At 40.0% G+C, this 22,439-nt stretch overlaps 1 protein-coding gene across 1 annotated transcript in view; it reads right to left on the reverse strand.

Annotated features, from left to right (window-relative positions):
• Positions 1 to 20,974, reverse strand: part of CTTNBP2 (cortactin binding protein 2) — a 125,084-nt gene extending 104,110 nt beyond the window's left edge. Inside the window, exons 1-2 of the mRNA XM_087723645.1 lie at positions 20,576 to 20,974; positions 10,093 to 10,200 (exon numbers count right to left, since the gene is read on the reverse strand). Of these exons, the coding sequence (XP_087579771.1) occupies positions 10,093 to 10,200; positions 20,576 to 20,638 (171 nt within the window). The 5' untranslated portion in view covers positions 20,639 to 20,974. The remainder of the gene's footprint in view (positions 1 to 10,092; positions 10,201 to 20,575) is intronic.
• Between the last annotated feature and the right edge of the window lie 1,465 nt (positions 20,975 to 22,439).

Raw genomic sequence — 22,439 nt, forward strand, 5'->3', positions numbered from 1 at the left:
ATAAGTCTGGTTTAAATCATACATTTAGCTATGAAGAATAAGAATAGGATTTTCCACTTTTTATATAAATTTTTATATAAATGCAAGGATCGAGCATTGCATATCAATAGTATGAGTATGTTCCCTGACTTGAGTTATTTGTAAAAATAATAAAGGTGGAATACAAATAAACAAAGAAATAGTTTTCTCCAAAACATTTTTCAGATGAAAAAGCTAGTCTTTCTCATTAAAAAATCTTCAAATTTCCAAGCAATTTAATAAATGCAGTTTCAGCTAACATACGCATCTGCGCCCACATGCACATGCATATATATATTATTACAGGGATTCCCCACCCCAAAGTCTGTGAGCTGGTACCACTCTGTGGCCTATTAGGAACCACGCCATGGAATGTGTGGGATACCATCTCCCCTCCCACCCCCACTGCAGGACCATGGAAAAATTGTTTTCCCTGAAACTGGTACCTGGTATCACAAAGGTTTGAGGCCACTTTATTGGTGGATATATCTTTAACCTGTTGCATGAAGTTGCCTGCATTCTAATTTTACTATATTTAATTAGGGCTCTTGGTATACATAATTGTTTTCTGAAGAACCAAATTATTTAATTGTTTCAACACATGTAGTCTCATTAAGGAGGAAGAATGAATGGATTTTAAAGAAATCCATTCTTCTCTCTATACTTCTCTCTAGCTTTTCACAAAAGAAGTGATGCATATTACAAAGTCTCTATAAATTTGGCTTCAAAATTGAAAATATCAAACAAGCTTATAATGGTGAACAATTTTTTTAGAAATTATCCTCTTTAAATTGTGTTTCAAAAATAAGAAGCTATTTCTGGAACCCTAAAATCCGAGCCCCCTGGGTTAATTTCTTATACATTCTGTTGACTTTCATTCCCTCTTCTTTCTACTCAATCAGCCCTTTGCTCTTTTGTCTCTCTTGGCAAAATGCCTTTTTAAGTATTTTGAAATAGCAGAACACAGAAAATTCAACCTGGACTTCTAAATGCAAAAAAATAATATTCTAAATAATGAGTTGGGAAATTATCACAACAGCATTTTTCACACTTAGCAGCTCACAGAAGTGTGGTTGAATCAAATAAGTAAAAGGAGAATTGTTATCTGGAGAGGAAAGGAAAAAAAATAGTGTATTTTTGAGATTATTTCCCAGTTTACAAATTGGAATTTGCACATAACCTAAAGTCAAAGACTTTAGCATTTTTACTTTACTATTAATATCAGACAAAGTCAATCAAATTACACGCAGTTATCCCAGGAAAAAGTTCCATAATTGTCTCCGAGGATTCTGCATTTCATTTCAGGATTAGGGTCAAAGTATTTGAAACTCCTTGCAATGTGGTCTTGATATTAGATTCTGTTTCATATCAAAAGGCAGCCTCTGAATTTAAGTAGACTTGATAACAATATCTTAAGATAGTATGTAAAGAAAGGCCACATGAAACGAACGTAACAAAAAGAAAAAAAAATGCTAAATATTCTTGCATTCCTACCATCACCAAAAAGTGTACTGGTAGTCATAAAACATTTTTCTTGTTTAATTGTACAAGATAAAATCTAAACAAAATGTAACTGGTTTATAAAGCATGAAATGTAATACCTACAGAAAGCCATGTACAATGTGTACATAATGCATCTTTATACAGAATATGCAATTCTCAGGAGTTATTATACATATGCTGCTTCATTAGAGAAACATCACCATTTATGGAACACAGTGTATTTTGCGTGGGCTATGTTAATCTTCAAGCCTGACACAGAAACAGCATTTAAAACTAAATATTTTTCTGACAAGTTATTTGTGTTTTATAGGCTTCACACAAACCATTTTAGAGGGTTCTGTATTTTTAAACACTAATATTTTCATTGATGCTCAGTTGATGGCATTAATATTCCTATTAATTTTAGCAAGGAGAGGAAGATTTGAAAACACTCTTTCATTTACATAAAGAATGGTATAATATGGCTATGTTTCTCCATATACATTTACATAAGCATTGCAATACCCTGTTTCCCTGAAAATAAGACCTCCCCGGATAATAAGCCCAATCGGGCTTTTGAGCGCATGTGCTAAAATAACCCGTTCACTGAAAATAAGTCCTCCCCCAAAATATTGCAACACAGCAGCAGCCATGAGGTGACCATGTTCACGCCTCCTTCACTTCAAAAATAATAAGACGTCCCTGGAAATAAGTCCAAGCACTTATTTCGGGGGTCAAAAGAAAATAAGAACCTGTCTTATTTTCAGGGAAACACGGTACTTCCTAAGTAATAGGATTGCTTGAATATTGTTTTTAATGCAAATAGGAAAGTACATCTCTATCTGGGCCATTAATTGATAAACGTAGCTAAAATTGAATGACAAGAGTAAATTAGATCAAGCTAAGAGAATGCTAATATTTTGCCACCTGAAGAATTGTAAAAAAGTAAAAGAAATTAGAAGTGAAAATGCAACAATCTTATCTAAGCCGAGATGGCAAAATAAAGTTGATGCTTTAATTATTTTTAAAAAATCACCATATGCATAAACCACAAACAACTAGTCCAATGATTTAATCCAATCCAGTTTCTCAGATCTTTTTTCCTTTCATAGCAGTGGTGTGTTTGTGTGTGTGTGTGTGTGTGTGTGTGTGTGTGTGTGTATGTCTCTGTGTGTGTGTGTGTGTGAGAGAGAAGGGGGAATGGGGGGGCATGATATGCTTTAGATAGAGAAAGTGAAGACATGCATGGACCTTATATTATAAGATCTATGCATGGCTTCAATTTCTCTATCCAAATTCTACTAGATTATATGAAATATGAAATATTAAGAAAACGAAACAGCAAGTCAAATCAGATGTAGCAAAGTACCATGTTTCCCCCAAAAAAGATCCCGTCTTATTTTCTTTTGGGCCCCAAAATAAGCACCAGGTCTTATTTTGGGGGAATGTCTTACCCATTTACTTTAGGACTACTCACAGTCAGGCCTCCCACTTCTTCTGTGGCAACTCACAGCCAGACATCACATGGCGCATCACGCTAGTGCCACCATTCACAGAAGGAGGCCGCATGGCACATTGCACCAGTGCTTCTGATCATGACAGTGTGATGTGCCATGTGGCCTCCTGCTGCGAGTGGCAGCACCAGCATAAGCCACACGGCGTCTGGCATGACTAGTCACATGGTGTCTGGCTGCAAGCAGCTGCAAGCGGCTACAGAAGAAGCTAGGAAGCAGCATGACAGGTGCCGGGTTACGGGAGGCCTGGTTGCAGCAGTCCTAAGATAAACTGGTGCGGGGCATCCAGGGCAGCTCCACCCCCACCCCAACTTTATTTTTACAAATGTGCCTTGTCCCACCTCATACAACCTGACAGTGGGATGGAGTGGGCAGGGTATAACCTAGGGCTTATTTTGGGGGTAGGGCTTATTTTAGGTGCACATGTAAAAATCAAGCTAGGGTTTATTTTTGATAGGGCTTATTTTGGAGGAAACATAGTAGCATCTTTACAGATTGATGGCAGCATTTCAGAGTTTCAAGCAAAAGATTTTCTAGTTCCATTTAAAGATACCAGTTATTAAATCTGGAATTCTGACATTAGATATTGTCAAATCACTGATCTGCTTCCATCTCTCTCTTTTACAGCAAACCTGGAACTTATATTCATTGATTAGGAAGAGCAGAGACCACTAGATTTATGAAGGAATATACACATATTGCTATTACTAATACCAGGCACCATATGACTTGTGGCTACTAATAACAGATATAGTGGAACAGATGAGATTCTATGGATCTTCTTATGGATTCTGTAATATAGAGCTGGTATAGCCTAAATAATCATGCATTATTAGAAGCTTTTGAACCCCTCCAGGAGCTAGACTACAAATTCAAGTATTCTCAATAGGCTGTTAGGCATGCTACTGGCAATTATGGAGACTGCAAGCAACTTAACTACCAAGTAATCTGCTGTTATGTAAGCTACACAGGTGTCTAGTTTTTTTCTGGGTGCAATACAAAGTGGTGCTTTTCATTGTTAAAACCCTTCATAGCATGGGTCAAGGCAATTTGCAGCACTACCTATCCTTAAGGGTATCTTCCTATTCTACCAGGTCAGACAGTGTGGGCACACACTGGATCCTTTCCATTAAGGAGTCCTAGTGCATCCAGTTCTGAGCGGCATGATATAAAAAAGATGTTCAGACTCTAGAAGGAGTGCAGAGAAGAGCAAACAAGTTGATTAGTGAATTGGAAGCTAAAACATATGAAGAAGGGCTGCAGAAATTGGGTATTCTAGTTTAATGAAAAGAAGAATTAGAGGGATTACATGCTAGCAGTGTTCCAATATCTAAGGTAAGGTGACCAGACGTCCCGCTTTCGGCAGGACAGTCATGATTTTTAATAATTTGTCCCATGTCCCGCAGCGTGTTCAAAAAGTCCCGATTTTCCAAAAGAAAGAAAACAATTTTAAAAAGGACGCCGTTTAAAAAAAAAGTTTTTATTTCTCTGAAGTATCATTCCCGATGTGGCCTTTAGAGGGCAGTGGTTTCCCTCTCTCCGCTTGCTCCCTCCCTTCCTGTGCGTGCGTGCACTGATGCACACCATTTTTCTGCAGGCAGCGCGGCAAGGAGAAGGTTCGGTCCCGGGCCAAGAGGCTCAGCCGTTGGAAGGTTTTTCTTTTTTTTCTTTTTTTGCCCACTTCTCTCAGGTGCCGCTCTCCCTGCAGCCATTTCTCCCTCTTTCTCCTTTTTGTCCTTTCTCCTACTTCCCCCCAAAAAGAGAATGAAGGGGAGAAAGAGGAGATGTGGGAGATCGTGGGATCGCTGTTTTCTGAACTTGGTGAGCAAGTATCCCACACTCCACCTCCTCCTCTTTCCGAAAGAGGAGGTGTGGGGCAGATCGTGGGATCGCTGGTTTCTGAGCTTGGTGAGCAAGGATCTCCCCACCTCCTCCTCTTTCGGAAAGAGGAGGTGTGGGGCAGATCTGGGATCGCTGGTTTCTGAGCTTGGTGAGCAAGGATCCCCCACCCCCACCTCCTCTTTCAGAAAGAGGAGATGTGGAGGAGATTGTGGGATCGCTGCTTTCTGAGCTTGGTGCAGCAAGGATCCCACTATCTTACTATTTCATTTTTCTTTATGTACACTGAGACCATATTCACCAAAGACAAATTCCTTGTGTGTCCAATCACACTTGGCTAATAAACTATTCTATTCTATTTTACTCTACTCTATTCATTTCTATTTCAATTCTAACAAGGAGTTTAGCTTCTCTCTCTTGAAAATGTAAGCCAGCATAAGGCATTATAATGCAAGCTAGCCTTAACTTTCAAACAGTTCATTTAGTGATCAAAGTTACAATGGCATTGAAAAAAGTGTCTGATGACCATTTTCACACTTAGCGACCATTTTCACACTTAGCAGTTGCAGCATCCTCATGGTCACGTGAACAAAATTTTGATGTTTGGCAACAGATTCATATTTCTGATGGTTTTAGTGCCCTGGGTCATGTTTGACAAAATATAAAATTTTTAATCAAGCCCTCCCCCCCCCCCCGGTCAATAGTGTCCCTCTTTACCAATCTGAAAATCTGGTCACCTTAATCTAAGGGGCTGCCACAAAGAAGAGGGGAGTCAACTTACTTTTCAAAGCACAAGAAGACAAGAGAAGGAGCAATAATTAAGGAGAGAAATAAGAGAAATTTTCCTGACAGTGAGAACAATTAATCAGTAGAATGACTTGCCTCCAGATGTTCTGGGGGGGTTTGAGAAGAAATTGGACAACCCATTGTCTGTCATCTCTATAGGATTTTCAGCCTGAGCAGGGGACTGGGCTCCAAACTCTGTTTTTTTGTTCCCCCTTAAATCTGCATCTATGGGGAGAGGGCAGTCCATAGCAGCCCATGTCTTGTGAAACACTTTCCCCCTCTGCGATGCATCCCCTTCGTACACTTCTAGAAGACCATAAAAAGCTGGCTGTTACTTAGCATTGGGATAGGGTCAATATTATGCAGCTTGAAAATTGTCTTTATTGATGCATTGGAGAAGGTTGGTCCAACACTAGGGTCAATTTTACTGTCTTTGGTTTGTCCTGTTTCTTTTGTTGCTGGTGAATTACCCAGAGTTGTGGCTCATGCTGTGGCACAATATAAGTCTTTTAGATGGATTATATTCATGTGCTAGTTATTCACAGCATGCATTATTTATTTTATGAATTTATTAAATTTATATGCTACCTAGCTCACCTGAACCCTGAAAAGTGACTCTAAAGAAAATCTGTTTACTCTGCTAGTGACAAATATCATTTTAAATACCACAATCCTATATATTTGTGAGAAGAAAATTGTTTAAATGTCACACTAGATAGTCTGACATCTCCCTTTCAATACCCTTGTATTAACATGATACAAACATGGTAGAAAGCTTACTGAGAACTAATTATAGCTCACAACTCATAGGGACTCAGATGAAAACATTGCCTCCCCAAAGTGCAAAATTCCCCTGAATCTTACTATAAAGCCCTTCACTGCAGAACATAGCTCAGGAAGCAAGATTCACACAGACTTTCTTTAATTTGTTTTACTGCCAAGAATTAAGAGTATAGAATAAGACTGAGGTAGGAAAACTCCAGCTCTCTTTAATTAGTGAGTTCATTAATGTCTCTGAAGCTTTTTCATTTCTTTTTCCTAGACTCTTTTCATGACAAGCTAAGAATTGGTTTCTCTGATAAGCCATAAAGGGCCTCTTCCATCTGCTGCTCGTTTGGGTCTAGAGCAGTGTTTCCCAGCCTTGGCAACATGAAGATGTCAGGACTTAAACTCCCAGAATTCCCCAGCCAGCAAATGGCTGGGGAATTCTGGGAGTTGAGGTCCAGACATCTTCAAGTTGCCAAGGTTGGGAAACACTGATCTAGAGTTATCCTTCTCCCCCATCTCCTCAACACAGTCTCCCACATTTACCAATAATATGTTCAAAATTAAACCTTTATGAAAAGGCAATTCACATAGGTATACTTTGAGGTTGTTTTTACAGAGGATGATAGAAGTAACTGTTTAAGAAATTCCTTTTTAAATTCTATGTAAATTCGGGAAGAAATCTCATTCATCCCATGGGACTTATCTCAAATATCATATGTAACTCCAAAACAATGACAATTGTTTATACCGGTAAATTCAGAATGACATATAACTGCCACATCCAATTATCACATTTTGAGTATTCTGAGGTCTGAAACAATTTCCATATATGATTCTTCTTGCTGGCAGATAACTTATGACAAAAACATTCATTTGTTTCCTAAATTAACCGTGATTGACTTGTGTTGCCTGCTTGGTTGCACAAAATTAAATATAAAAAACCCCATAAAAACTCACAACAGAAGAGAATCAGATAATGTCAGTGAATACCTCTGTTAAGTAAAATGCAAAAATATTCAGGATGTGGAAGGATTTTTTTTAAACATAAGATTTCAATCTGACAGAGATTATAATTTAGAAGAAATTTATTTTGAACCTAATAGGTATGGTAAAGTGAAATAATGATAGTTGAAGCAGAGAAATCAGAGATCAGTGGATATCTGTGCTCACTTCAGCACAGGGGTGGGTTTCAACCAGTTCGCGGCAGTCCCTGCGAACCAGTTGGTCGGCGAACCCGGAAGTAAGTAACTTCCGGGAACAGCGAAGGGCCCACCCGCCTGCCTGCGTTCCTTACTGGTCTTTGAAGGCTTCTGCGCTTCCACGCAGGCGCATGGCACATGCAGCGCCTGTGCGATTCTCCGCGAGCAGCTGGATGGCACATACAGCGCCTGTGCGATTCTCCGCGAGCAGCTGGAGCATCGCGCAGGCGCTAAGACACATGTGTGAACTGCGCACGTGCACGAGGATGCCGCCGGCCCCATTCCAACCGGTTTGGTTGGAACGGGATTAGCAACCCACCACTGCTTCAGCAGCACATATACTAAAATTGGAATGATACAGAGATCAGTGGATATGAAAAGCCATTATAGGCAAATGAAGTATTGTCACTTAAAACTTAAATTAGAGTAATCTTTTCAAGTAGTTAATAGAATCTTCTTATGCAAAAGTGTCTATGGGACACATTCCATTTCATGCAAGGAGATGCAAAAATGATGGACTGCAAGAGTGGGGAGGGGGATGCCCCTTCAGTTCTGTTCAGAAAATCCACATCTGCAAATAGAAACATTACACAGGATTCTCACTATTTATTTAGCTGTTTCTATCACAGTCCAGAATAGAGAGCCAGTCTGGGGAAATGGTTATGGCACTAGGTTAGAAACCAGGAGTCGGGATTACAATGTAAGCACAAACTCAGCTGGGTGACATGGGACTAGTCAGAATTTCTCAGTTCTAGGAAGCAGGCAAAGGCAAACCATTTCTGAAATCTTACCAAAAAATTTGAAGGGCAGGCAGTTGCCAGGAGTCAACAAAAATAAAAATAAAATAAAATATAAAACAATACAAGACATCACAGCCCACACTAATTAATCAAGATGGAACAACCACATATAGACAGGCAGAAGAAGCTTAACTGTCAGTAGTTGGTGCTGAGAATTTTAGTTGCCATTCTAGTAGCAACCAGAATAAACCTTCACGCTTTGTTCCTCTATGGAGTGTATGGTTTCTATCCATTCATTAAAAAAGAGATTTCCCCTACCCCACCCCAGTCCCAAAAATCATCTGGTTGTGATGAAATGCGTACAGATTTAGGAAATACAGAGGTGGCACTAAGGCAATTCAGGTGGGAAACAAAGCTATTACAGAAGAGATTCCAGAGGGAGTGAGGTGGGAAAGAGAATGGGTGTGAAAAAGATTTTAGTTGCCATATTTTTCAGAGTATAAGACACACTGGAGTATAAGACGCACCAAGGTTTTGAAGAGGCAAATTAAAAAAAAAAGTAGATAGGTAGATAGAGGGATAGAGAGAGAAATACAGTAGGGAGGGAGGGAGAGTAGTTAGGTAGGTAGATAAAGGGAGAGAGAAATAGAGAGAGAAATATATATATATAGAGAGAGAGAAATAGAGAAATACAGTAGGTAGGTAGGGAGAGAGAGGGTGTAGGTAGGTAGGTAGAGGGATAGAGAGAGAGAAATAGAAAGAGATAGGTAGGTAGGGAGAGGTTTCCAGGTGTATATATCCATGTGATGGCCAAAGAAATCACTGACAATCTGCAGCACCTAAGACTTTGTTCTGCTGGCACAGCACTTTATCAATCTAATTCTAATCCATCACTTTAACTAAAGAGGTTTCTGAAAGGGGAAAAAAAGTTTTTACAGTCTGCAAACCTCCCCAAAACGGCCCATTTTTCGTGAAAATGGGCAGGTTTTTTTTTAAAGAAAAGGCATTAATAGCCTTGGGGGAGGGCTTGCAGAGTGCTCCTGTGGGGGCAAAAATGAGCAAAAAACTGCCCATTTTTTGCGAAAATGGGCCCATTTTCTGTCAAAAAAAAATTGCATGCATAGCCTTATGGAGGCTTAGAGCATGCTGCTGGGGGGGCAAAAAATGGCCCATATTTTACTCATTTCTACCCTCCCCAGCCCCCAGGAGCTCTTTGAAAGCCTCTATAAGGCTATGCATGGCCATTTTGGTAAAGGGGGGGTTCAGGAGGCAAAAAAATGCTGTATTCAATGTATAAGACGCACCCAGATTTTCAACCTCTTTTTTGAGGAAAAAGGGTGCGTCTTATACTCTGAAAAATACAGTATATACAAAAATTATTTTGGTAGTAATTTGCAAGATTTTGATAAATTAGCTTACTAGATTTTTCAAGAAATCCAAATGGTACTTGAATTTATGAACCTCAAAGGATTTGACCATAGTAAAACATGCCCAGTATTTTTGTCTTCATTATTAGTGTATTGTTTAATCAAACTTTGCAGCATAATCTTTTGAAAGATCTTGCCTTAACACTATGCCAACAATCCTGGAGCCTGAACAAAAATTCCAAAGTTCATCAAGTACCCTTCATTCTGCTACTGCAATTTAGTTATACATCTATAATTAATAGAATCTTTACTACATCTGAGCAACACTTTTTGTTCTAGACTGAAAAATGTATCTATAATAAATAAATAAGTGACATACCCTCAAAGCTTCAATCACGAGATCTCGTGCTTCCAACTCCCCTTCTAAAATACTCAGAAGCATCCTCAATTCTGATTTGCTGAGGCTGTCCAAATCGAATTCTCTTTTCTGCAAAATAAAAGTAAATAAATGAGGTTCGACGAAGATGTTCCATCTAATGAAGTAGTAAAATAAAATTATTCCTGCAACAAGGTTCATTTGTAAGTTTCAGTTTCAGCAAGCAAGAAACTGAACAATTCCAAAATGATCAAGAAACTGCAATAATTCATCAGGGATTCAGCTCAACTTGAATGTTTTACTTTTTCCTTGTTTATCCACTAATAATTGTGGCTACATAAATGCCAATGTATTTGAGAATGCCATATATTATGATGGGTTTGCTTTGACAGCTATCCACCCCACAGTGGAAAGCTTGGATTGATTCATGTCTTACATCTAGCTTTTAATGCTCCTAGAAACAGCAAGTAATCCCACTGCAATAAAACATCAATAAAACTCTCAGTAAATACAGGAGCTAATCTCTGCTCATCTTCCATGTAGGAGAGTCTAAGGCACATATATAATTCAAGTCACACTGTTTCTAAGAAGTAGGTAAGCAGTTTGAGGTTTCCTGGCTACATGAAGATCTCAAAAACCATAACTACCATGAAGCTAAACAGAACCCAAGGTGTTTTTCTACACATTAAAGACCTGCCATGTTGGGAAAACACAGGAAGTACTGTGGCCATATATTTTGCTTGGTCATTGAAGACAGACATGATTTCGAAGTCTTTTAAAATATCTATACTAAAAGGTTGGACCTTTTACTACTGACTTTCTATATTGCAGTTTCTGACTTTGGCTTACAGCAAGGAGGAATCCTGGATAGCACTTTATGTTTTTATAGTCCCCAAAAGTGCCTATTCCGGAAATATTTATTTAAATATGTAATTACACCATTCTAATTATACAGTCACTCAAGGCCGGTCTTAAACTTATTTGTTGAATTGTCTGAATCAGTGATTGGGAAAATAAAACAAAACAAAACAAAATCTTGCTCACTAAAGCCTTCTGCTTTGTGTGTATGGTGGTGCATTTTCCATGGGACCTACCTTCTTTATATTAGCAAATATATTCAGAAATCCTATCTGATTAAGACTTTATTTGCAAGATGAATATAAGATTTGTAATTGCTAGATTATTCCATTTGCATGTTTAAATAAGAATAAAGTTATAATGCAATAAAATCAATCCAGTTCCAAGACACTTTGAATGGATTTTTTATTTTCTCACTAAGTATATTTATAATTCAATATTCTGAAGTAGAGTTGTTTAAATCTAATATTCATATTGATTGATTTCCTGGTGGTTACTTGTTCATATTAGGATCAGATACCATATACAATAAAGATTACATTTTATCTATTTGATTTCATCACACATCTTCAAACTTAAATTGTTCACCTGTCCACTGTTGCTTACTACCATTGGGGTTCTTTTTAAATCTATGTTGCTTGACTATTTTTTCCAGAATCTTTCCTGGTATTGAGGTCAGGCTGATAGGTCTGTAGTTTCCTGGATCTGTTTTTTCCCCTTTTTTGAAGATGGGAACCACATCAGCTCTTTTCCAGTTCTCTGGCAGTTCCCCGGTGCTCCAGGATCTCTGAAAGATATAGTTCAGTGGTTCTGAGATCTCGTCTGCCAGTTCCTTCAGAACCCTGGGGTGTAATCTGGATGGTCCTGGTGATTTGAACTCATCTAGGGTAGACAGGAGCTCACTCACCATTTTCTTCCCTATTTCAACGTGTGTTCCTAATCTGATTTTTCTGGTGCTGTTTTTGATATGTTGGATGTTTTATCCCTTTGTGTAAAGACAGATACAAAACATGAGTTAAATAGTTCTGCTTTCTCCCTGTTGCTTGTCACCTTCTTGCCACTTTCTCCCAGCAATGGACCAATTGTTTCCTTATTTATTTATTTTTTGATTCTAAGGACTAAGTTAATGTCTAGAAACCTAAGTGTACTTAACAGGAAAGTAAATTTTGTTGAATTGACTTCACAACAAACCTACCTAGAATTTTACTGCGTTAGCAATTCAAATTATCAGACTTGCAATCCACAACATCTGGAGGGCCCTAGGTTGCCTTATTCTGAGCCAAGGCAGCTGTATCAACAAATACACAGGTTCTCTGACCTCCTCTTCGCAGGGACATGCATTTTCTCTTGTCTTTCAGCACACCTTAAACATTTTTCTCTCTTCATATTAGCTTTTGTGTGATTTGTGATCCTGCAGCTACTATAACACTGGAGGTATTTCAGCCTTTGATAGAAATATATTATATAGGAATATTATGTAATTTTTTCTGTACTATTACAGAACAGTTTTAGTTGTTACATCATTTTATGTAATATAGTATATTCAATTCAAAGAAACAATCAGTAATATATATATATATATATATATATATATATATATATATATATATATATATATATATATATATATATATATATATATATATATATATATATATATATATAATGTTATATTTGTGCTGATAAATAAATAAAGGGAGACTAGTATAGATCTGTTTCAAGCTATTTAGCTCTCATCAGCTAGCCATACCCTTGCTGGGAATCGAACCTATATATATAGTTTCATTAATAACCAGATGCCTCCTGGTGACTTCACTGCCAAGCCTTACAGACATGCACAAATGCACCAGTAATTTATGACAATATATCTGCACTCACCTGACAATTAAGTCCTGTCCATGCTATTGATATTGGACAGGGGTTATAATTGAGATGGCAGATTATGATAATCTTTGATAACTTTTCACTCAGCAATTTATTCATGTTTGCTCAGTAACAAGTTTAGCTTCAAGGAGTTTATTGCAGTCATGTATATGAATGGTGACATATGTTTTATTTATACAGCAATGTAGAGTTTGCTAGTGTAGAGAGGTATGGGTCAGCTCATTTAATATGCTACATTAATGACAGATTGCACATTCAGATGGGTAAAGAGTCTGCATATCCATGAAAAAGGCTACATACTTATAGCTACTAAATTTGGACTGTAGAATTCAGGCAACTGCATGATATCAAAGAGAGTTTTCCTATTTTCTTTGCTTCCATCTTGTTATTATTTAGAGTAGGGCAAGATTATTGCAAATTCTCTTCAAAGTATATTCTGTTATTCTGAATTTCAGAACAGTAGATTTCAGTTGCTTAAAAGGAACAAAAGTATAACTACAGTTCTTCATTTCTTCTTCAAACTTATTCCTTTGGGGATATTATTTTTTCCTAGTGCTCTCCACCAAGTTATTTGACAAATCATTCCCAAGACTTCAAAAGTGGCAAAATAAAAGAAGCTGATTTGAAATTGTCAGAATGGGTGGTAGATAAAGTTCTTGAAAAGGAAAGTAGGTGCATTTATAATAGCTTTTATTTCCTATGGGAAGGTCTGTTCCTGCTCTTGAGCATCATTAAAAGCTCACCTGTGCTGGGGGGGAAAAATCAAAGTATGTTTGCAGCAAGCACTGTGCCAATATAACACAAGGATAACATCTGTGCCAGAATCAGCCTACCTAGAAACGTCTAAATATATTAAACATTTAGCACAGCAAGGTCTTCATAAGAAATCTGAAAATCCTGTGTATAAATCTAGTAGGTTTTAGAAGAAAAATGAAAATGCTCAGTAAGACATTTTTACACTTCTGCTGGTTCTATTTACATTGTTAAACCATAGTATGAATAATATTAAACAGGTACATTCTCAAGGTCATTGAACACTTGAGATGGGCTGTTAACAGCTTTGTGCTATCTTGTTATATTCACAATTAAGTAGAAAAGAGGAGTTTCCTTCCTGCGCCACAGTCCTTTTAAGAACATCAAAAAAGATACTGTGCATTCAGTGAAATCACTGGTCTGTCAAACTCAGTATTTTGATAGCTGCTGATGTTTCCCATCTGCAGCTTGTGATAGCTGATCCAGGTATATACATATACATATACATATACATATACATATACATATACATATACATATACATATACATATACATATACATATACATATACATATACATATACATATACATATACATATGCAACCATTAGCTGTAGCCCCAAATGCATTTCAGTGCATTCTTATCTGAATTGCATGGGTAAGGTTGGGAATAATAGCTGCAGCCAACATATTATTTAGGAAACAAGTACTTATGGTTTATATGAAAGAGCGTGTTTGCTGGTGATTTATATAAAAATCAGATCTGAGTTGCAAGAACCTGGAAGATTGCAGGCCGATAGCCCCATATCTACAAAATATAACCTTTAAGTAGTTATTTACAGGTATTAAAATAAATCATAAATGGGATATTTAACCCATACCCATCTTACAATTCTTGCCGATGCAATTCTGTTCAGTGCAAGCTTTCAAACTACATATAAAGCCCTTATTGCTAGTTGACCTAATTAGGTGTTTCAAAGCAAGAGTAAAATCAAAATAACACATCTGCTTTTCCATGGTGCAACTTTATAATGAATCCAAAATAGATGTCAGCTACATTCCCAGTCTGCAAGATGCTTCAAGTACACTGTTAGTATACTACCTAAGTGTCAAGGACATCTTTCATAAAACCAAGATGTATTATATACAAAGTCTGTAACTGTAGACCTAACATAAATGTGTGATGGCACTGATGGAGGAGGCAATAAGATCACAATATTTTTGCCATTTTATTTTGAAAAGAATGAAAAGTCTTGCTTTCTTCTGAAGAACATTGACTACTGTCTGCTGGTTCCATGATTAGGGATTGTATGCATATTATTGCAAGATTCACATGTGCAACCAATTATATTTAAATAAACCATGAAAACTTATCAAGACTTTCCCAGTGAAGCTAAGGACAAGTGCCATAGAAAAAAGTTTGTTCACCATGTTTTTTGCAAAGTGCAACTGCAGGATAGCATATGGCTGTATGTATGTATGTATGTATGTATGTATATATGTATGTATACACACACACACACACACACAACACACACACATTCATACATACATATATATTCTCAGCTCAATGTCCCTGTAGTAATGTTTCTGAATTTTGCCAACCTCAAATTACATGGTCTTCAATTCCCAGAATTCTCCAGCTACACTGCTGGCTGGGAAATTCTGGGAGTTGAAGTCCACTTATCTTGAAGTTGCCAAGGTTGAGAGAAATATTGCCTTAAAAATTTGGTCTCTGCTCTTTGTGAAGCAAGAATTTGTTGGAAATTGCTGCCATAAGAGCCAAGGTGGCGCAGTGGTTAAATGCAGCACTGCAGGCTACTGCTAGATCAGCAGGTCAGCGGTTCAAATCCCACCGGCTCAGGGTTGACTCAGCCTTCCATCCTTCCGAGGTGGGTAAAATGAGGACCCAGATTGTTGGGGGCAATATGCTGACTCTCTGTAAACCGCTTAGAGAGGCCTGAAAGGCCTATGAAGCGGTATATAAGTCTACTGCTATTGCTATTGCTATCCTATGTGATGTGGTTCCACCACAAAACCGCGGTAGACTAAAGCGTGTGTGACTAAAGCGCGGTGACAAAACCGCACCGTCAAAACCACGCGACAACAGCGCGCCGACAACAGCGCGCCGACAACAGCGCGCTGACAGAAGCGCGCTGTAACATAACCCTAAAAATAACCCTAAACCTAACCCTAACGCTAAACCTACCCTAAACCTACCCTAAACCTAACCCTAAACCTAACCCTAAACCTAACCCTAAACCTAACCCTAAACCTAACCCTAAACCTTACCTTAAGTTAAATCGCGCTTCTGTCGGCGCACTGTTGTCGGTGCGCTGTTGTCGGCGCGCTTTTGACATCGCGGTTTTAGCACCGCGGTGTTGTCGGCGCGCTTGACGTTCGCGGTTATGTCGTGCCACGATGTGATGTTGCCCCTAACACTAGTTTCAAAGAGAATTAGACCAATTATTCAGAAAAGACAATTGATTCTAATCTAGATTGCTGTGTGCCACCGTTTGAATCACAGGCAATATAAAATCACTGTTTGAATCACAGGCAATATAAAATCACTACTGCAGAATGTCAGCCAGAGAACTAAGAGAGAATTTTCTTGCTAATTCTTATAAATCTCTAAGTGCATGGAACTGACCATCAGGAGACATAGCACTTAGGACCAGAAATCCCCTTCTTATGTTTCTACATAAAACCCCTCCACATTCTGTGGTTCTAGAATATGTCTAGAATTTACTGCAATATAATCAGATCCATGAAAAGGTACCACATGAGAGTCTGTAAAATAAGGATGGATTCCCAAGAGGGGATTTGGGGAAAAAATTGCAATTCACAGATCTGTACAGTCTCTGAAAAAGTTAAAATCCAGAAATACCTGCATTAACTTAATAGTGAATTAATTTACTGTAAACTAATTAGCATCAATTGACAATGCCTATGACTATAAGAAAGCAGCAGCTCTGTTATATAATGTAGTGATTGAAACAATCCTTGAACTATAGCTCACAAGCAGTTTCAGGCAGATTATTATATTCTTATTATAAAATAGAAACCAAGAGAAACAAGCTTCTTGAAAAATCTGTAGCACATAGTACCATCACTACATATGAATAGTTGCATGCAAATTTTTTAAAACAAATTTCACATGGGGGGCATGTGGAATTAGCACAGTCAAGAACTTTCCTATGCAATGGAGCAATAATTAGCATTGTTGTTACTCAGGAAATGTGACTTCATAAATCACATGAAGGTAATCCTATCAGTGGCAACCAACATGGCCAAGGACCAGTGGACGCTGTGGATGCTGAAACCTCTGAAAAACCAAAGGTTGCTCATCTCATGTAAAAAATCAGAATCTGTCTTGAAGAAAATCCAGTTACTATACTACTGTATCTCCTTATAATCCGCTCTGCTGCAGATTTCGTAATGTCTTGTTAAAAGGCACCAGGAAAGCATCCAACCTGTGTTCCTTTTGAGAAGGCGGAATGAGAAACCTGTGCCTGTCTGACATCATGGGGACATCAACCCTCCAGGACAGTTTCTAGAGATGTTTTTCTGAGAAGGTGTCTTAGAGCTTCTTGTAGGTGTGAGGGGGTGAATCATGGCTTCATGTTTTTCCCTTGTCAGTATTACCATGGAAACAAAGCAGATACTAAGGTTTGCAACCCCCCTCCCACCCACCCCCAACTAAGCTTTGCTTAGTTCAGGAAAACATAGATTGGGAAGAATTTTGGCTTCATTCCCAAATATGTCTATTAAAAAAGCTTTCCTCTTCACTCCTCTCCCAGTCATAAATTTCCTGCTGACATTCAAAGGCAGAGTTATTTTTTCATAATATTCTATACATTTTTCCCCAGCAAAACCCTGCTAACATTGTTGCTAAAACTTACTGGGTTCTGTTTGGTTTTTCCTTTATTAATATGTTTTGAAGCAGGAGCCAGAATAAAACATTGAGGGCTAACAAATTCAAAATGGTATTCTTATCCCAAAACTTTAATAACAAAAGAAGGGTGCTGTCCAACAATTGCTCCCCCCCCCGTTTATAACATGATATTGCTAGATTCTGTAAAAACCAAGTCAAATTTCAGTTCATTTGAAAGCCCAATGGTAGAAAGATAACTGCTAAATTGCAAAACAGTATGAGACCTGGCCAACAATACAAAATTTAGCTATTAATAAAGAAATCAGCTTTTCTTCAATACAAAACACCAGTAACTGTTGTATAGGCCAATCTTAGGTACAGTTAATGAGATACAAGTTCCACTCATAGCAATGAGGCTTAGTCCAAGATGTGATCGTCCCCTGTCCCCCCAGTTTTTTTAAAAATGCCATTATGACTGGAGCTGGCTCTCTTTTTATGTTAATTTAAAGGCACTAGTTATAAGAATGAAAATACTTCATTGATCAAGGCAGCAACCTTTAGTAGGGAACTGCTTATAAATAGCCTTCCAGGGATAGGATCTAATGATACCTGACTGCTGATAAATTCCCCATTCTTTGGCTCCAGAGGATGGTAAGCCTCTCCGGAACAGATCAGAAGACTTATACTGGGAGGATGTGGGTGGGTGCATAGGCAGGAAAATTTCCTTCTACATGTAGAAATCCATTTCCATACCTTGACTTTCTGTATATAAAGTATGTTTCCACTTTCATAGTGCATTGCTAATGTCATCTACATATATGTTTAATTCATTCTGCAATATGGAAAGGGACCTTAGTTTAATTATAGCGCACTTTGATCCCAAGTTCAATTACAAGCATTTCCATGCAAGAGTCAGAAAGAAATAGTTCTACATGAAGCCTAATCCTGCAGGCAAAAAGCACTGATAGGTCAGGTGGACTTGACTGGATGGATCATGGATTTCAATGGCATTTTTCTCCTTTCCTAAATACAGTACTTGAATATTTATTTTATGAAGCTTGCCTGGCTTTAGGTGGGAACAATCCATTCAGCAGGGTAACTCTATTGCTACCCCAGCATCTATTCAGCAGATCAGCAATATTTCAAGTTAATGATTTTAATCAAAATATGTGTATTGTAAAACTAATAAATACAGTGAATTATATATTTTAAAAAACTTAAAACTGGTATTTCTTTTTCATCAGCCCCAGAAATTATTTTTCCAAACAATCAGTATTGTGGATTCCACATTCCAATTTAGTTTCTCAAATTCATGTCTTTAGTACGAATGAATATATACACATCCTGATGTTCCTGTGCTTTGTGCAGGAAATACTGGTGTGACCTACTTTTCTTTTTGACTGCTTTTTTTAATCATCTCATTGCCCTAGAGATTTTGTCTAAAGATCAAGTTCTATAACCATCGTCTCATCAGATTTCCTCAACTTTCTCTCCCCCCCCCCCCCCCGCCTCCCCCAAATGTCTTGAGCTACAAGGGCAAGATTTCCAGACCACACAGGAATCTGGGAATCTGCTCTCCAACACATCTGAAGAGAACCAGACTGTGAAAGGCTGCTCTGAGGTTATTTTGTTTTCGTTTTTGCTTTAATTACCGAAAAGAGCCAACTGGAGCAAATGCAATACTAATTCCAAAGAACAACCTTAAATGGAGGGATAAAACCTCACTTTCTGCTCCTTTCCCTCAAAGTGTGCTAGTGAGAAATACCTTTTCCAACTCATGGACAAGCAACACACGCTGCTCAGCTGACAAGGGGTTTTTGATTTACAGCTTTCAGGGGAATAATCAAAGCATGGATTTTTTTTCTGCAGTTCCGTAGAATCGCCACCAGATTATATCAGATAAACAAGTGAACTAGAAATTGAGGGAAGAATTATAGAATTATTAAGGGCATGCCTAGGACACTGGGGTGGGGTGGGGGTGGAGAAGGGGTATTGGATGGGAAAGACTGCCAAGCTGAATATTTGATAAAGTGACAAACCTAATATTATCTGTATTTGGGGAGATTTTGAAAGAGCTTGTATTCGCGTGAGAGAAAGCCCCGAGCAAAGATATAAAAAAAGATAGACCATTCCAGATCTGCCACTTTGAAATGTCTGCCTGACGTTATACGGGGAAAAGAAGAAAGGACAGCCCGAGCAGGCTGATTCCCCGTCTGTCTTCAGTGAGCGCCCTCCGTCCTATTAAGCGTATCCTTCCCAATTTGGAGCGATCCTCATTCGAGAAAGCTAGGGATTGAAAGGCAACGCCGCGCTCCAAAATCTGGAAGGCTTCGCACAATACCCCCAGGCTTGGCGGGGCGGGGAAGGCAACTCGAATGGAAAGCGGAGGAGGCAGGGCGATCGTCAACCCTAGAAGGGACAGTAGTGTGTGCTCCTTGAGACGCTCCGATCACCCGTCCACCCCGGGGGCACGGCAGGTTGTGGACGTCGATGGCCCCGTCCCACTGGAAAGTAGGAGGTCGCGTTGCCAGACCTATTAGAGAGCCGCAGAGGAACAATGGGGAGCCGCCTGGGAGAAAGAGCTCCGGGTCTCCCAGCCTAACCTTTTCCTTCCGAGGAGACCCTCACCGGCCGCCCTTAGATCGAAAGACACCCGGAGCAGGGTGGTTGGAGGAGTCCCTGCTCTCCGCCCATATTTCCCCGAGCGCTCGCTCTCTCTTCCCCACGCATGTTGCAGTGCCCAGGATCGGCTCCGAGCAGGGTCCCGCGCCCATCCTCTTATCTTGGCCGAGATCGAAGCCGGGGTGGGCGGGGGGGCAGTCCTGGGACTGCGGAACTCCCGCTCAGCGTTCCCCGAGGCTTCCCCTCCCCAAAAGCGCAGGAGACAGGACGCCCTCCGGGGACGGAGCGAGCTAAGCCGGCGCGCTCTCCCCCCCAGCCCCTTCTGGGCCCCGCGCGCCTTCCCTGCGCTCTGCCTCGCCAGCCCCGCACGCCGGACGCCAAGGCTCCCGTCCCTTCCAAGCCTGCCCTGCCTCGGCACTTCGGTTGGGCTCGGCCGAGCGGGAAGAAGGACGCGGGCTCGCCTCCCCGCAGGGCTCCGCGAGCTGCTTCGCCTACCGCTGCCGTTGGATCGTCGCGGCCGCTGGAGCCGGGCTCCCCTCTGGTTCCCTCCGTCGCCATTTTCCCACTGGCAAAGCGAGCCCCGACTCTGGGCAGAGGAGAACGGCGCCGAACCGAACGAACGACGGCGGCCCCCGCAGCAGCAACAGCAGCAGCAGCGGCACCCTCCGCCGCCGCTTAACTCCTTCGGCCCCAGCGCGGAGCGCCTCCCTCCAGCCCCGAGATCCGAGCTGCAGCCCGGGAGGTGGAGCCGTTGATGTGTATTTTCCGTCCTGGTGTTTTTTCCCGATTGCTTTCATTCGAAATGGCCTCTTGGAGGTCGGATAATATTATCCCCATGTCGGATGTTGTGGGCTTAGATTACATGCCGCCTTGAGCAGAGGGACTTACAAAGCAGCTACGCAACGGAAGACTGCGGGGCTGCTGGCATGGTTAAGTGGCTGCAAAACAATGCTGACATAACACTTGCCAGCGGTGCCCTGGTGCGTCCATTCAGAACCACTGGGTGCTGTCCTGATTCTGCGTGTGCAGCCTATCATAAACCGAGGGACTTGTTTATCTCACTATCTTCGCTTCCTTTTCATTAGCTGGCGAACCAGCATTCGCCGGTCAGCCACCACAGTAGAAACCATTTGGGTCTTTCTAAGTAAATGGTGCCTCAGCTCTAGGTTCCTTCTTGAGCTATGTTTCCCTTCTGACACCTCATTTTGTTGTAGTTCAGACTTAAAACATTTTAAAATAATATCATGGAAATTAGAAACATCACTTTTACTGACCCTTTCCCTTCCTCCTTCCCTTCCCTTCCCTTATACAGACAACAAGTGTAGCCATTCAGAGCCCTCCATTTTCTGTTTGGAACATAATGATCCCATAAACTTTCAGCTTCATGTTAAACAAAGATGGACCATAGTGTTAAACCTTAATAAATCTGGTTAAGCCATGGAAAGCTCTAGTCTTTCCATTGTAGACCACCCCATAAATTTACCAGCTGCTGGTTGTCCAAAGGTGCTTTTCCAAAAGGCAGCCTACAAGAATGGATGAGTGTTTATAGCAGGGCACTGTTTACACGGAGCTAGAGTAGAAATGCTTGGGGAATAGAAAGGAAACATTTGTGATAGAAAAAGTATAGCTATCTCGCCTCTACAAATCAGCACACACTTTCACTGTCCAACTTGTTGGTAGATAAAACTGACCAGAGACAAAAGGGGCTATGCTTACAGAAAGTGTCTCTGATCCCATGCAGGACTGAGCATTCTACTTTGCCTCCAACAGAAGACATATACTTTGTAAATCTTGTTAGATGGTTGGGTGTGGAAAGGGCAGGGGAAGACGCCAGTTTATTGAAGCCTGTCTTGGTTGAGGATGAATTGCAGGCCAAGATCTCCCTGAAAATATTGCAACACAGCAGCAGCCTTGAGGTGACCACACTCACCACCTCCTGCCCCTCAAAAATAATAAGACCTCCCCACAAATAAGGCCAAGTGCTTATTTTTTTTGGGGGGGGGTGTCAAAAGAAAATAAGATCCTGCCTTATTTTCAGGGAATCACGGGAGGTAGAAAAGATACTTAATATCCAATGACATATTGCCTCTCTGAGGATTCCTAACAGCTGGATATACAAACTGATACACAAGGATTTAGTGATCCTGTCTGGCATTTTCTGAGAGTTTCTTTTCTTTTTCAAGGTGATTAAGACAGATTTTTCTGTATGCTTGAATCAAATTGGTTGGCCCTCAAGAATCTTAGCATCCAAAGTGCCAAGCTATGTAAAGAGGATTGTAACAAAACAGCTGATTTTGGAAATAATATGAGGAAGTTTGCTAACTCTCCAACCCCCAGGGCTGATCCAGAGAATTTTGCT

The sequence above is a fragment of the Thamnophis sirtalis genome, unplaced genomic scaffold (assembly GCF_051295495.1).
Source record: "Thamnophis sirtalis isolate CommonGarterSnake01/CBP01778 unplaced genomic scaffold, rThaSir2_p1.2 scaffold_9, whole genome shotgun sequence".
In the NCBI taxonomy this organism is placed as follows: Eukaryota; Metazoa; Chordata; class Lepidosauria; order Squamata; family Natricidae; genus Thamnophis; species Thamnophis sirtalis.